This window comes from Chrysemys picta, chromosome 3, assembly GCF_011386835.1.
Source record: "Chrysemys picta bellii isolate R12L10 chromosome 3, ASM1138683v2, whole genome shotgun sequence".
NCBI lineage: Eukaryota > Metazoa > Chordata > Testudines > Emydidae > Chrysemys > Chrysemys picta.
In genome coordinates, this window is record NC_088793.1 from 193,532,664 (window position 1) to 193,549,580 (window position 16,917).

Here is a 16,917-nt window from a genome sequence, read left to right on the forward strand (position 1 = left end):
TATCTGACATAGTTTTGTTTGCTGAGTGCAGTTTGTCAAAAACATTAAACCAGCTTCTCTTCTTCCAAGAGAAAAGGTTACACTTAGCAAACTGACAGCATTAGAAACTGTTTCTAATTTAATAGAAGCATATGCTTCCTGCAAAACTTAGCAGACTGCAAGAGTAGAGACTTGCTTAGAGTGGCTTTGCCTTTTTTAGCACAGTAAAAACTGTTGGAGATTTAAAATGAGAGAGTTGCGGGGAGGGGTTGCTTGCTTAAGTTGTTCCAAAAAGGTTAACCTTCTGGTAGGGTTTCAATAATCTGCAAGTTTAAGAAACTATTGAGAAAGTAGTGCGGGTGGTGTGCATGCGGAGCTCAGTCGAAATGCAGTGTCTGATCATTAATAAACAGCAAGAGTTTGCCTTGCCCTCTGGGCCTCAAATAGTACAGTATGCAACAAGGGAGTGCAGGCAAGGCACGAGGATGGAAACAGTAGTATCGGATTACAGTTTCAAAATATCACTGGAACACGTTAGCTGGCTTTACTCTATTGACTTGCTTTATAATTGCATTGCTTATTTGTTAGGGAAGGCTTCACCTTACTTTCCAATTAACATGGATGTCACTGCAGGGACCTCAGAACTCCTGGAAGTGCAAAGTAGAACTCCAGCGATAACTGCAGGACTTCACGTGTTCCTATACTGAGATTCTAAACTTCCTCTGGCATCCTGTCCTTACGACTGCCATAACTTTCATTACACTGCACTAAAGCCTACTTAAGATAGCTACTAAAAATTTCCCCAGTGGGGTTTTTGTTTTCTTTTGTTTAAACATTATTATTTAATTTACCAGGTGTCAGTGCGTCTACTACAGTATCTGTATAAAACCAGCCAGATTTTCAGAGGAACTAAACACACACAATGGCTGTCATGACTGTGGTTGTGCATGACTGGCATCTCTGAAAATTTTGGCTTGAGTTGACATGTATGGGGTGCATTTTTACTAGCCTCTACAATTGAGGTTTAAAACTTGCTATAATCCCCCCCCACAAAAGCAAATGGGGGGAGTAGCTTCATTCAGAATACACCCCAAAACCACCTGGCATTTACAGTTTTTGCTAGCACTTTGAAGAGAAGGCCAGTGAATGTGAGTGATGTCCTGTGCTCTCTGGGAGTGTGGAACTGTAATTTTTGATATTCAACGGAACGAGTTTTGCAAATGCTTATTAAAAAATATTTTTACTCCTTTTAAAAAAAAAGTCAGAAGGGGATGCAGGGAGGTGAGGGATCCGGCTGAGGGTGTGGGCTCTGGGGTGGGGCCGGGGATGAGGGGATTGGGGTGCGGGAGGGGGCTCAGGGTTGGGGCAAAGAGTTGGTGTGGGGGGAGTGAGGGCTCCGACTGGGGGGTGTGGGCTCTGGGGTGGGGCCAGGGATGAAGGGTTTGGGGTGCAGGCTGACCCAAGGCTGCGGCGGGCAGAGAGGACTCCCCCCAGCTCTGTCTCACCGCAGCAGCAGCCCGGGGCCAGAGGAGAGGTGCCTCTCCCTGCCTGCATGGCCCTTGATAGCTTGCTGTGCGGCCACGTGGCTTAGAGAGAACTTAAGTCAAAACTGACCTAAAACTAACAACTTGGTATTGGAAAAAACACACTGTAAATGGGAAATCCTAACTATTAAAAGTCAGAGAGGAGAGCAACCCCAGTATTGTCCCTTTCCATATAGCCTTCCATCTCTTCTGGCTTCTCCCACCCGTCATGTGCCCATAATATCAAGACCTAGGACTTGATTCTTGCCTACAGTAGCGTAAATCCAGAGTAAAACTCCTTAGGAGTAAGCTGAATCACACTGGTGTTCAGCCTGCATCATAGAGATCAGAATCTGACACTAAGAAGTCTTGCAAAAACAGTTAATGTACAGATTCTGAGCCAGCTGCAGCATATCAAATCTAGTCGCGCATTACCATGCAGTACGTACTGTACTAGCTACCTAGTGTGACATTGCTATGCCAGGATTAAAAAACCCCTTTGTACCAGGCAAACAAAATCTTAAAGAAAGTGTGTATTTAAGGACTGTGGGTGTTTTGTTTTTAAATCAACATAATTTGTTCTTCCAATTCCTTGGGCTAAAACCCAGTACGTATGGCTTTTTAAAAAATACAAAGTGAAGTGAGAAATGGATGTGAGATTTGTTAGCTTTCTCCAGCCAGAGCGGAGTAACCGCTTTTTATCCTTGGTAATTACCTTTCCATTCTGGCTTTGAACAAGTGGTTGTGGGAGAAGGGGTCCATCGTTCCTTTAGGAGGTTGGAGGGCTTCCATTTTTATGGACAGATTTAATCTTCGGACTCCTTCCTCTGGCCAGCTGGTGGTCATAGGCTGCCAGTCGTAGGCTGGCATTGCCAGGAATTTAGGGGCTAGATCCTGGGCCTTGCTTAGGCAACACAAATGAGCCACAAAGCTGGCAGGTCTGGCCCTGTGAGGGATTCACTCCAGGGTGTGGCCAAGGGAAAAGGTGTATGAATAGGTGTGCTTTTGCTCTGCTTACTCCTCACTGTCCAAATGGCCTCTTGAACCCAGGGGTGGCTGGGTACAATTTAAGCTTGTCCCTTTGGCTGCCCTGACCAGCCCTAGGATCTGGGAGTATCAAAAAGGCTTAAAATTGCCCACTCTGTCCTTGTGCCAAACACAGATGGGCTGGATCAGAGCTGGCCCATGGTGTTGCCAGTTGAACTACCCAATTGACACAAAATACCCTTTACTCGTGGTCCCGTGGCATTGCGTGCCAAACCCTGATTCCACTGAAGTCCCTGACCAAACATTCACTGACTTCAGTTTCACCAGAATTTGGCCCTCTGAGATTTGAAGTAGGGAAGAGAAATAATATTCCATGTTTACAGAGACAGCGCAGAAAGTGCCTGAAAAACTTAAAATCTCAGAGCGATCACCACTGAGGCTTGAAAAGCTGTGTACTCAGTTAGTCAGAAAAAATTTCCCCAATTCCCTTTTCACCCTGCAGGATTTGGGCTTTATTTTTTTCTGAGGGAAAAGAAAGTGAAATAATCCATTTTCCCCCTCTTTTAATTTTTATTTAAGTGCTGTGGTTTCAGCTACACAGGATTTCAGTCAGGAAGTAGACGCTGCCAGGTTTGCTTTAAACCACCCTGCACACACCAGCTCCTCCTAGTTTTTTCTTTCCTTCAAACTTTGGACCCATGAGGACAAATCATTGCCTGTGAATTGTTGAGATTTATACGAGTACCTTTTGAAAAACCCTCCCTTGTTAGTTTTGAGAGTGAGTCTTAGACCATTCAGTATCGAGAACTCCTAAGGTGACTGCGCAAGTGAAAGGATTGGGGATGTGGCTTCTTAAAGATCCTATTCCAATTCTGTGGATTCTGTAGGATATATTTCTTGAGGTGTTAAACTGCTTTTTAAAACAACCTTTTTATTTCTTCTTCTTTAGCAATGAGTGCTGTTGCATTCTGGAATAGCTTTCCAAGAAAAGCCACTGTGAATGGGAGACATTTAAAACTAAACCGGGCAAGGCCTTGGAGTATATACAGTAGGGAACAAGCCTGTATTGTCTAGGGACAAGATGACCAAACCATTTTCTTTTTCATTTTGCTTTTTATGGCTCCAGTGCTGCAGTTCTTATTTAGGCAAAATTCCCAATTAGTAAAGACTTCAGGATTGGGCCCAGCAATAGCAAAGAATATCCTTATGACCAGGATTGGCAAATACTTCTTCAAAGATGTGTATGGATCTGTGTTTTCTAGAAAGTGAAGGGCTCATATCAGTAATTAGGACCAGAAATGTTACAAGCTTCCCCACACTTACTAATCATTTTGCTGTTGGCTCTAGACAACCACCATCTTCAGGCTGTTTCTCTTCGGTGAAACAAAACCAAAACCAGTTTGTCTTCGGTGAAACAAAACCAGTTTCTTCATAAAGGGCAAAAGATGTTTTTCAATAACATCACTTGTCTTTTTAATTAAAAACAAAACCAAACCCACTGTGCTAAATGACACCAGCTTTACTCTTGTAAAGTTCAACTTCTGCTAGAGTGTATGTAATCATCCGAAAGTGCAGAGGACAAAAAAGCAAGTTCAGACTTACTGAAACAGAGTGGATGGCTCTTAGATGCTTTTTTGGACTGGGTCTTCCAAAAGCTGGAGCCAGTGAAGCTTACTTTGTGGCTAATATCTTGGGAAAAATCTCAAAGCAACTTTTCTTTTTCTTTTGAATGGCTGAATCAGTTCTACATTGTCTCTCTTTAAAAGTAGCTCATGCCCATGATCACATTAAACCTTAAAACATGTGGCCATAACATGCAGCCAGTCATCTTTGGGCTTGACATGAATAGCACATAAACACAAATACAGAAATATGTTGCAAGAGATCACTAGAAATGGGATACAAATACCAAGGAAAAGGAACCTGTGTAGCCAGGAAGAGGTCCTGAGGTCATTGTAGACCAGCTCCTAACAGATGTAATATACTTAGGCAGTGCCCAGTAAGACCTCCATTCTGAGAATACCAACCGGTCCACGAGAGCGCTGCATTTTGTGGGGTTGTTTATCCCTGCCTTCTATAATTGTCTGACTCAGACTTACTGTGACTTCCTAGATGTGGAGGGCGTGAATATATTTAATTTTACACTAATCTTTACTCTTTGCCTAGCCGGACTGGTAAGTTGGCCTTCTCAGTTCCTCAACAGGAGTTTTGACTTGGGAGTGTACGAGTGGGCTCTTCACCAAGACCAGTGGAGTCAAGCTGGAGAGAGTGTTTCTTAGGTGGTGCATATTGTCTTAGTATCTTTTTTATTTTAAATCACTTGATACTTTAACAAGCCAAGATGTGCAAAATTGAAATGTTTTCTAATGTAGACCCAAGATCACTGGTGGTAGGGTGGGGGGGGGGGAGAAGTCATGAGCCATTTGTGCTCTGGAACAAAATATTTTTAAAAGCTGATGTTCTATTGCTAGTCATTCTAGTCCCCTAGTTAGGGAAATGAAAATCTCCTTGTGTAGGCTAGAAATAGCTACTTCTGTAGATTGAAAGTTTTAGACCCATTGATAGGGGATTTCTGGAGGGGGGAAATACTGTAAAGTTAGTAGATGAAGTTATGAGTTACTTGATACATTCTGACTTTAAAAAGAACACCAACAGCACTCTGTTTGAACTGAGCTACATAAAGGCTGAATGATATGTGAAAGCTAGACAGTCATGTGTACAGGAAGCCTTCAGTCATTTCTAAGCTTCCTGGAAAACAATGTAGAGAAGTTATTTTGTTTATTGGTTGTCTCTCTCTCTCTTCTTTGTCACTTTAGGAGCTTACTTCAGGTACCGTGTTCTTTGGTGCCTAGTAGAGAAACCAGCTCATTTAAAAAACAAAAAACTTGGCATGGGAAGGCTGTGTTAGCCACCCAAACTGCCTGCTTTCCTCTTAGTGGGAGGGAGGAAGGGTTTGCTTTGTACGGTGAATATTTTCTAGTATTAAAACATTAACTACTTCCAGGGTCTGACAAACTTTAAACCTTCTCCAGCAGACCCCACACCATTAAGAAACTCTGCTTTAAATACAAGGTTGGAGAAGTACTAGATAAGTTCATGGAGGATAGGTCCATCAATGGCTATTAGCCAGGATGGGCAGGGATGGTGTCCTGGCCTCTGTCTGCCAGAAGCTGGGAATGGGCGATGGGATGAATCACTTGATGATTACCTGTTCTGTTCATTCCCTCTGAAGCACCCGGCATTGGCCACTATTGGAAGACAGGATACTGGGCTAGATGGACCTTTGGTCTGGCCCAGTATGGCCGTTATGTTCTATTGATATGTCTTCTTCTAATGGAGCCTTTTTCTGCTTGTAACACTGCCAGTGCTCATCCTAGCACAAAGCTTCTAAAACTGCTGGGCTCAGAACACTTACTTTCATGTATCCTGTGTCTGTCAGCCTTGCGATTCTGCTCTCGGCACACACATTTAAAGTGAAAGGAAGCGTGCCACTGCAGAATTTAAAAAAAAAAAAAAAAAAAAAGGCTGAGCATTCAGTGAAATTGGCACTAGGGTTGAGAGAAAACACAGACTTCCATGGGGTAATGCTACATTTCAGAGTTTTCGTTCACCCGAGATTCCAGGCACAAGGATTCTTGGTAGCAAGCCAAGAAACTTGGATTATTGCCTACGGGTTCCTCAGCTTTTCTTGGTTTGTTTGTTTTTTTTGCCCCCCCTTTAAAATTGCATATAACTCCAGAAAGAGATCTGGAGTTCGGATTTATTTTTAGCCATCAAGATAGACTTTCCCCACACTTGTTTTAGATTCAATGTTAGACAAACTTCAGAAAGTGTCAAGAGTATTTCCCTGACGCTTCTTTTACCCTGCCTCCTGCCTTCCACTCTGCAAAGGGTTTTTGCTTTTAAAACTGCTCCTAAAACAAGCATGGGGCTGAGAAGAAAGGTTGGAGATCTTAAATCAATTCACATGAAAGCTGCACAAGAATTAAACCAGTGGGTACAGGCGGTGCAGTCCTTCCTCAGGCCAAACTCCCATCGGGTGAACTGGAAATTCTGCTTGAATAAGGACTGCAGAAGTTGTCTCTTGGGATATGACTACTACAATAAAAGCCCGGGGCACTGAGACTCCGAGCCTGGGTCAGCTGGCTTGGGCTCGCAGGGGCTAGAAAACTGCAGTGTAGAAATTCTGGTTCACGCTGGAGCTTGAGCTCTGAGCCCGGGAACCCAAGCTGAGCCTGAGTCAGTTGACCTGAGCCAGCCATAGCCAGGCCGTGGCTCTTTTTGTATTGCTATGTAGGTGTCCCCTTAAGGTCTGTCTGCATAGCAGCTGGAAGACGAAATGCCCAGCTTGTGTAGACATACACACGCCAGCTCTGTTCAAGCTAGCACACTACAAATAGAGCGGGCAGCATGCGTGCATTCCCAAGTATAATCCCGCCCGATTCTGCGTGTGTGTACTTAGGCAGTTCTCTGCTGCAACCACACTGCCCCGCTCCTGGCCCTGGGATGTGAATAGGAGTAAGGGGGGCGCGACTGAATAGTTTAGGGGCCGCTGCCATAGACCTTTATGGCAACACCGTAAGGATTGTGTAAGAGTCAGGTTCGGGGTTCAAATCTACTTCTGCTTCTGTTGTAATTTCCCTCTGTGCATCTGGAGCTGATCTCATCTGCCACTCGGTGTTTTACCCGAGGGACTGATTCTCCTCCCCTCATACGTGTTACTAAATAAAAAGATAGAGAGAAAGGGGTGAGCCTGAGCAGAGATGGTTTGATTAAATGAGAATCTTGCTAGGCCACCTCCTCTCCACCGCTGTCCGATGGGGAGGGGATGTTAGAGCAAGGGAAGCACTGCCCCACCAGCCTACCTCCAGTCCCCTGCATAAGCCTCCATGTGAACCCTGCACTTTGGGGGTTCCATGGGCTTGGGGGAGTGAGGTGTCAGGTTGGTGAGGGGATAGCAGCTCTGTGGTTCATTTCTTCATTGCAGGAAACATAGGTGCAGCATTTCAGGTAAACGTCGGTGCATCTCTGCAGTATTTCACGCCTGACTCCGTGCTCTCACTCATTAGGCCTGTTTCAAGGCACTCTCACAAAGCTCTATGTTGTCTCCAGGTAAAACCACGTGAGTTCTCTGCTCCACACTTTCTGCTTTATCCTCCTCGCCCCAGTAAGAGGAAAGGGTGGGCAGGGAGCCAGTGGGTAGCACAGCTCCTGGGTGTGAAGAGTGCCACTCAGGAGTGCGGGAGCCAAGTGAACAATGCAAAGGGGGAGGCTTTTGTGCACTTATGGGCTTGCTAGGGACCTATGCCCTTTACCCCCTGTGTGAACTTGCGATATTCCACCCCCCACAGTGGATTGATGCAGTGAGAGCAGCTTAGAGTTTCTCCCTCCTGCAAGATTTTCCTCAGATGGGGTTGGTGGAGCTTGTGGTGCAGGTAAGGGAGATGTATTGATGGCCTCTCTTCTTGACTGTTTAGATTAGGTCCAATAAAACTTCTTGTACAATATATGCATTCCATGCAGCCTAATTGTAGGGAAAAAATGACCGAGACTGAAATCTCACAAGCATTGAAAGAATATCTGAAGGCCATCTGTAGCAGAAAATATATTTCCACATCAGGCTTTGAAATCCATTTTCCTGAGTAATAATTGAGATTCAAAAAACACCCCAAGCAAAACCAAACTTCTGTTTGCTTCCAGAACTATTGGAAGTTCCACATGGTTGACAAGTAGTTGAGTATTGTTTGTACACCAAGTGTATAGCATAAGGTGCACCTTTTATTATGATGGTAGCATTTGTTTGTTGAGCTGATTACTACGCATCTCAAATATGATGTTTTTCCACCCAATGAGTAGTGCTGACGATAATATGGTTACAGTTATGGTACTCTGGTTAGATGGGAGTGACACTTTCTAAGCCTCTCTTTTCAGGTGCTCTCTAACTTTCTGATAAAACATCTGTGATTGGAAAAGCACCATGCTGCTTTCTTAGTTCAAAGGCAATTTATGTTCTTGGGAAAGTTGGATGAAATTCCGATGGTCCTTTTTTAAATTTATCTTCGTGTTAGGAAAGTGTGTGTGCATGCTGACACTTTTTAAAGATGTCCTCTGATACCTCAAAAGAAATTTTTAAGTGTCCAACTTTACATGGATATAGGCCTCAGTGAGGAAGGTGCTTTGATTAGGCATTTAAAAATAAGACCCATTGTGCATGTGCAGTAGTGTCATTTCCCTGTTGATTCAGTATGATTTGCGAGATATACGCATCAGATGCATGTGGATGTTGTATATACAAAGTCTAACAACTGGAAAAAGGTAGCTGATGTTTCTTCAGATAAACAAGGTGAAAAATGAGTGAAATGAAACTTTTGACAACATGGTTAGGAAATATTTCCTGTTGTTCAGCCTAAATAGCGCCCCGAACAAAATGATGGAAGCTCCTTCCCTTAAGTAAATTAAAATGGAAAATGGCTAAGCCCAGATTTGTAAAGGCATTGCTTCTCTGTGTTGCAAGGCCTAAGTGACTTAGACAGCCGAGTCCCAGTTCCAAATGTGATTTAGGCACATAGGAGTGTAAAATGAAAATGGGACTTAGCCATGTAAGCCACTTAGGTCAGGATTCTCAAAGGTATTTAGGTGCTTAGCTCCCATTGATTTTACCTCAGTACCTTTGCGAATCTGGGCCTAGGCCTTGTAACCTTGAGCAGAGGAATGCTGGCTACCTTTAAAAGTCAGGGCCTAAGATCCACAGTGATTGCAAATATTCAGGGAGAGCCCCCCACCCAAAGGGCAGGTGGTGGCAGGGGTAGGCTGTCAGACCATCATGATCCTAGTGCTCAGTGTTAATAGGGTGACCAATTTAACTGTGCATTTGTGACTGCCTCGGTTTGGGACATTGAAATGCCTAGAAACAAATACTCTAATAGACCAGGATCAGTAGTGGTGGTGGTGGTGGTGTTGTTTTTTAGTGTTTTGATTATGGAGTGCCTGATTTCTGCAGGGTGGGTGCTCAGCACGTTCTGGAAATCAGGCCCCTTTAAGGAGTCTAAATTTGGGCACCCTGAACTTTGGGTGCCCCAAATTACTCGTCACTTTTTGAAAGTGGCTGTAGCTGTTAATATTACACTAAACGGGAGAATACACAGGAGAGAACAATCCTGCATTGGCAGGAGGATGGACTAAATGACTTGAAAGGATTTTCCCCCCTCATTTGTAATGTATGTGCTTTGGAGAAGTGAGACAAGCATTTCCTGGTCTAGAGTTTATTTTAATCATTTGAATAAAACAGGTATGCATATATGTGGCATGTCAGAGAGTTGACTCTGCAATCTCTCTGTGTACAGTTGCTTGGAATTTTTTAAATTTAAAATAAAAAGGGAAATTCAGTATAAAACACCCTGAGTTAAATGCAGTGTTATGATTGGGAATGTAAATGCAAAACTCAGGGAATGATTAATGCCTGTAGGAGAGCTGTATTTGAAGGCATACACCTAGCAGGGAGGGGGGCAGAACAGTCAGCCTCAACACCGCAGAGCAGATGGAAGCAGCAGCAAATGCTGGAGAGGAATGGAAGAGCCTCGTTTCCACCCTGTTCGCCCACATTGGCGTGAGAGGGATGTAACTAATGCACCTAACAGCGTATAGTGTAAATGCTACAGGTGTGCAGAGGGCTGGATTATAGTTGCAGCTCTAACCATACTTTGAATTTACTAACTGAGGTTTGTTTAAATTATCAGCCGTAGCATTGTACTAAGGTAGCTTTTGCTCTGACTAAACCTATCTATGCCTAATTCTGTTCTCTCTATTGCACCAGTGTAAATCAGGAGTAACTCCATTGAAGTCTTCAATGGAGTTACTCTAGTGGGAAACCAGTATGAGTGGGATCTGATTCAGGCCCATCTGTGTCACTGGTACACCTCTACCTCGATATAACGCTGTCCTCGGGAGCCAAAAAATCTTACCGCGTTATAGGTAAAACCGCGTTACATCGAACTTGCTGTGATCCACCGGAGTGCGCAGCCCCGCCCCCCCAGAGCACTGCTTTTCTGCGTTATATTCAAGTTCGTGTTATATCGGGTCGCGTTATATCTGGGTAGAGGTGTATGTAGAAATCAAGTGAAAAAATTCTCTAAGTTATATCTGCCTAGGGTAGGTAGAAACTGTTTGACGCTGAGCTGTCGGTGTGAAGCATAAAGACAATGTTTTGCTGTAAGATATAAATATTTAAATTATTTATTGTAATGGTTTCTCCCGCCCCCTCTTTTTCAGATATATGTTGGGGAAAGGAGGAAAGCGGAAGTTTGACGAGCATGAAGATGGGCTGGAAGGCAAAGTGGTGTCTCCTACTGACGGTCCATCTAAGGTGTCTTACACCTTACAGCGCCAGACTATCTTCAACATTTCCCTTATGAAACTTTATAACCACAGGCCATTAACAGAGCCAAGCTTGCAAAAGACAGTTTTAATTAACAACATGCTGAGGCGAATCCAGGAGGAACTCAAACAAGAAGGCAGCTTGAGGCCTGTGTTCATCACCACTTCACAGCCTACTGACCCTCTGGGTGACAGCTTTCGAGAGGCTCAGCCTGCGTTCAGTCATCTTGCCTCTCAGCCAGTTCACCCCACTGACTTAGTAAGCACTACACCATTAGAGTCTTGCCTCACCCCAGCCTCTTTGCTTGAGGATGACACTTTTTGCACTTCCCAGACTGTCCAACATGATGGTCCTACAAAACTACCACCTCCAGCTGTCCAACCGGTAAAAGACAGTTTCTCCTCGGCCTTGGACGAAATTGAGGAGCTCTGTCCAACACCTACCTCTACCGAGGCAGTAGTAGTAGCAGCAACAGAAGCAGCAGCAACAACGGATGACTCTAAAGATAACTCCAGTGAGTCTAATGTTCAAAAGTCTGAGGGAGTCCAAGAGAGCAGAACAAGTGAATCAAAACTCATGGACTCTTTACCCGGCAATTTTGAGATAACAACTTCCACAGGTTTCCTTACAGACTTGACCTTGGATGATATTCTGTTTGCTGACATTGACACATCTATGTATGATTTTGACCCTTGCACATCTGCTACAGGGGCTGCCTCAAAAATGGCTCCTGTCTCAGCAGATGATCTCCTAAAAACTCTAGCCCCCTATAGCAGTCAACCAGTAACCCCAAATCAGCCTTTCAAAATGGACCTCACAGAACTGGATCACATAATGGAGGTGCTTGTTGGGTCTTAAAGTATAACGACTTTTTATGTACCAGTATATACACTTGGTAGTATTTTCACAACCCTTCCCTCCCTCCCCGCCCCTCCAAATTCACAGCACTGTGCATGCGTCCTTGCTTGCCTTTTTTTAAAAGAAAAGGATCACACTAGTTTTTGCTTCAAGCAGAGTTGGAGTGCCTTCATCCATGTATGACCACTTTCAATGTATTTTTTTAAAGTGGTTCCTCAAGGAAGACCTAATACCCTGGTATAGGAAAGAATACATATTGTAGACAATATTACTATGATATTACGACAAAAAAATTGAATTGTAAAAGCTAAGCACAAGGATTATGTTGGGGAAAGCTGTACATTTGCATGTGCATATTTGTCTATTTTTTCTATAAGTTTTATTGCAAGAGGTAAAAAATTTATTATTTAGATAATCTCAGTACCTTTTTGGCATTTTAGCCCTGTATAGGTTGACTTAGCAATTCAGCCCTTTGGAGGCATTAACTAGTCTTCTTTAAGTGTTGCATTTACATGGCTGTTTAGAAACTGCTGCCCAAATTTATTTTATATTTTTGTACAGATTCTGCAGTTTATTATATTGTTTTTTCTAAAAACAAATGCTGTTTATACACACAAAAAATAGCTATTTTGATAGGGTTTGCTCACATAGTTCCTGCATAATTGATGTACAAGAACCACTTGTACTTTTATACAGAGTTGTAATGTTTTATATGTGTATGGTGCAAAGAGAAAAATGGATCAAATAAATCTGCAGTTAGGTCTCCCTGAATGCAAACAGTGCTTTAAGAAAGGGCTGGGGTCTGTTTCACAAATATTTACTCGCTGCTGTAGCCACCTGTGCACTACTGTGATTTGAAAACCTAGAGCCATGTCGACTCCAAGACCTATGTTAAACAGTTGGCAGGAGATAATTGTGAAACTTCGTTCTAAGTGTTCTCTTGTGAGATCAAGGCTACTGAAAACCTGATCCCGAAGCCAGTATGTCAAGCAAATGTATAATCTTTTTCTTTTTAAGCAAAGTTTTTCTTTGTTTTTTTCTAAATTTGGAACAGCCAATTGTCTTTGTTACTTGAAATGTGTTACCTTTTTAGCAAGTCGGCATTTCCTTAGCTGAAGTTATTGCGAATGATTTTAATGGGAATATACACGCCATTTACAAATACATCTCTTTGTAATTTTTCTTAAAGAAGGTATACATGGTATTTATTCCAATTAATTGGTGTTCAAGATTCCACTTGCCCTTTCTTGGAGCATTCTTTCTCCCTCACTGTGTTAATAAGTGCTGAAAAATGCAACTTCAGTATTACTGCAGTGAAGCTCATCTCTTATCTGCACTGGATGGACTTATTTTAGTATCCATTGCTGTTGAAACTGGAGCCAGTCGTGTTACATCACTTGGCATCTCCTGTAGGGTTCGTTTCTTGTATCAACCGCGTTACCGGCTTTACACTTTATAGACCTGTTTTACAATGAATATACAGACACGGCTTTCTATGCATGTTTCCTTCCCCCGTAACACCTGAGAAGTCTTCTCATTACTGCACCAATAGCGTTTTTGTATTCATTGTGGTGTACATTTAATTTAAAAAAACGTTTGCAATGTATCATGCCTGTTGCTGAACCTGCTATGGCATTGTAGTTTTTCAATGGTACTTTAGCTGATGAGTGCAGGTTACAACCTATATTGTTGACATGCCTATGGCTTCTCTAGGAATAACTTTTATATTTATTTAAGAAATTTTAAATTATGTTTTATGTCATTTGGCAATATTCAGTCAATTCTGCTCCCTTCTTGTCATGGATAAAATTGGGTCTTGTCTGCCTTTAAGAAGGCAGCTTTATAAATTGGCACTTTAAACAGGCCATATATATTTACTAGTAAATATATATAATGCACACACACAACACAAAGCAAATAAATTTTGCAATGAAGGAACTGCTACTCTAAATGCAATGCATCATGTACAATTAGGAAATGCTTCTAGCTCCTAATTAATCAGCCAGTTTTAGTATATTTTAAAGTGAATTACTAACTCTCTGACACAACAAGATGTTGATATAATCGCAGTTGTTTGCTTCCAATATACTATTTTCTAACTTCAAACAGAATGGCAACAACCAACTGTAGAATTAGGGACCATTTTTAATTGCCGGCGCAGGGCCAGCTGGGGAAGGGTCGCTCTATTTTGCATCCAGTAATGTTTGGCTGTTGTTCATTCAGCAGCTTCCATTCCTTGTAAGAGAACCATCCTGCCACACTCTGCAACTTTTGTAACTGGAACACCCAAGGAACCATGGCTACAAGGTGTATCAATCTGTATACAGAAACCTAAAGCCATGCAATAATGTTGATAGTTCAGAACAATAACATGGTAAGCAGTTTGATTATCGTTGTTCTAAGTTATTGTAAATCAGTTCTTAACAACTGCCCTTTCTTTGGATTAGTTAATTGTGTTTTTAGACAAGCACCATATGTTAAGCAACAGTTCAAATAAACGCCATTATCAGAGCAGTGAACTGTTGTTTAAAAGTGGTTGTTTGACGTCTCTTTGTATTTGCAGACCAGGAGAAAGAATCTCAAAATACTCTTTACCACTCAAAAGAAATCTGTGTATTCTTGGTAATAAAGTAGGGAAATCCTTAATAATAGAGTACTTAAAGGAAATTGGCAGGAGATACACAAAGAGCAAAACACCTGATTTATAAAATTAGGCAAAAGGTCGGTAATTCTTATTTTGAACTGTAACCTTTAATTCTATAGATTGAAATGCTTGTTGGAATCTTCTGCTTTGGCAGTAACTTTCTTTCTATAGCATGGCCTTCTTGCAGAGGTCTGAGTACAACAGTCAAGATAAGAATTCTTTATAAAAGATGAATACCCAGGTGATGTATATTGACAATGATGTGCAATGAAGTGACAAGATGGGAGCAGAATAAAAGAGCTTTGGATTTGAAGTGATTTTTTCATAAGTTATTTATTCCTTTTTTTCATTGTAAATATATTTATTTTATTGTGAAGCTAACAACATCTGGATTGTAACATGTACAGAATGTATGGTAGGAATGTATTCTCTTGTAGGAATGTAAATCTGTATGGAAAGGGGATGGAAGCCTGATTCAGAGAAAATGCATTGGGTTCTATTGAGGATATGCACGGTTCACATTAGTTTCCCCCCCACACACACACACACACACACTCTTTTCCAACATGGGTCTGGTTGTTTGAAATATGCAAAAAGTGTGGGTGAGGGAGACTTTAATACTCAAAATTAGTCCTAAAAATCAGACTCGTAATGCGTCAGTTCCTTTAAAGGGGCCTGCTCTTGCACCCTTTAAAGTCAGATGGATAGAAGCAGCAGCAAGTTCAGCATACCACCGCTGTTCCTTTAAGGGTTGATCTTGTAAATGCACGAGGAAGGGCAGGTCTACGCTACCGCTTAAGTCAATCTAACTTATGTCGTTCAGGGGTGTGAAAAAGCCTCCCCCCGGGCAACGCAAGTTTTGCTCTGTCCAGACCAGCACTATATCGGTGGGAGACACTCTCCCGCTGACGTAGCTTTGGCGTCTCACCGAGGTGGAGTAATTCTCATTGGGAGAGCGCTCTCCCGTCAGCAAAGTGTGTCTTCACCAGACGCACTACAGCGGCGCAGCTGCATTGGTGCAGCTGCGCTGATACAGCGCTGCAGTGTAGACTTGCCCTAAATCTTTACTCATGCAAGCAGTCCCCGTGAAGTCTGTGGGGCTATATGAGTAAGAGTTTGCAGGGTGGTGCCCTTACTCCAGAAAGTGCAACAGAACTGACACTGCATTTGTGCAAACTGGTAAGATGCAGACAAAAAGTGGTAAATGCACTTTCCAAGTGCACCATGTCTTTTTGCATGGGTTTTGATTTTACTATTGCTTATTGGGCCTGATCAGGCAGTCCTTGCTCATACATAATTCATGTAGTTCTCAGTGGGAATGTTGCCAGCAATACAGGATTGGGCCCCAATAACAGTCCCTGCTCAGAGTCCTAGTGGACTGTACATATCTGTATGCAAAGCAAGGAGAGATTCCTTTTAAAAGAAACTTCGAGGAGCAGTAAAGTATTACAAATTGAAGGCATCTGTCTATTTATGTTCCTCGCAGTGAGCTACAAAATAAGATGATCGAGACGCCACCTGAAATGCCCAGTGTGAGAATAAACTCTTAGCTTGTGCTGCAGCCATTGTAGTTTTCTCCCTGCTGTATGTTAATCGCCTTCAGTGTTGTGATTCCAAAGTTTACACATTCTTCAAATTGTAATGGTTCCTGCCTGAGAAATGGGTTCATTCACTCCGAAGAGGCGTGAACATTGATTTAATTTTGAACAGATTTCGGCATCCTGCTCTTGTGAAAGTTGCTTTCAGTGCTTACGTTAATGAGTCTGAATGTTTCTCAGAAATTAGTTCATTTTAAGCTTCCCCTCCCCCCTCTTTCAGGAAATAGGCCTAATGCAAATTCTAAAATCCTTTTTTAAAAAAAACAAAAACTTTTTAGAGGGTTAACAATGTAATCCATGCTAGAATCTGTAAAGGCAGAGATTCTGGAAAAGGTGTGTATATATATGTAGTGTGACATGTTCAGTGCATGGTGGTTGAACAGGGCTTGTTATTGTCAAAAAGAAGGCTGTATTTTTTTTTTCCCCCACAGACCTTAGCGCTGTGCCTTTTCTATGCAATATTACAGACATATACATTTGAACCCAGATTACTGTATTCACATGTAGGTATGGGCTGTAATCAAAACAATTGGACAAATGTACATGGAAATGAGCAGTCTTACTTTTGTAGTTTTATATTATACAATAAACAATTAAAAGATACAAAACTCTTGTCCCTTATTTTTATTTTCATGACCAAAATATTGTGTTAAAAGGGAATCCAGACAGAGCTTGGGAGACTTATTGACCGAGGAAGGGGGTTTGCATCCCAAGACTTCTCTATCCCCATTAGATTAGGGGTGGCCTCACGTAGTGTTGGATGGGACCGGTTGTGCGAGCGAGACACATGCATTCTATCCCCTAGCTCCTCTGTGGAGATTCCCCCGGAAAGGTAAATACAGCTTTGACTTGCATTGTCTGTGGAGCCCACTGCATGGTAGGAGTTTCCTTGTAAGGGAGCTTCTCAGAGCAATCATGGCCTGTGGCAGTTGGAGCTACGCTTGATGAAGGGCG

General features: G+C 42.4%; 1 protein-coding gene across 5 annotated transcripts in view; it reads left to right on the plus strand.

Moving 5' to 3' along the window:
* The window catches only part of SERTAD2 (SERTA domain containing 2), a 101,090-nt gene extending 84,519 nt beyond the window's left edge, over nucleotides 1-16,571 (plus strand). For all 5 annotated transcript variants that reach the window (XM_005287226.4, XM_008172382.4, XM_005287228.5 and 2 more), the window contains exon 2: nucleotides 10,758-16,571. In XM_005287226.4, the coding sequence (XP_005287283.1) occupies nucleotides 10,762-11,721 (960 nt within the window). In that variant the 5' untranslated portion in view covers nucleotides 10,758-10,761 and the 3' untranslated portion in view covers nucleotides 11,722-16,571. The remainder of the gene's footprint in view (nucleotides 1-10,757) is intronic.
* The last annotated feature ends 346 nt before the right edge of the window (nucleotides 16,572-16,917 follow it).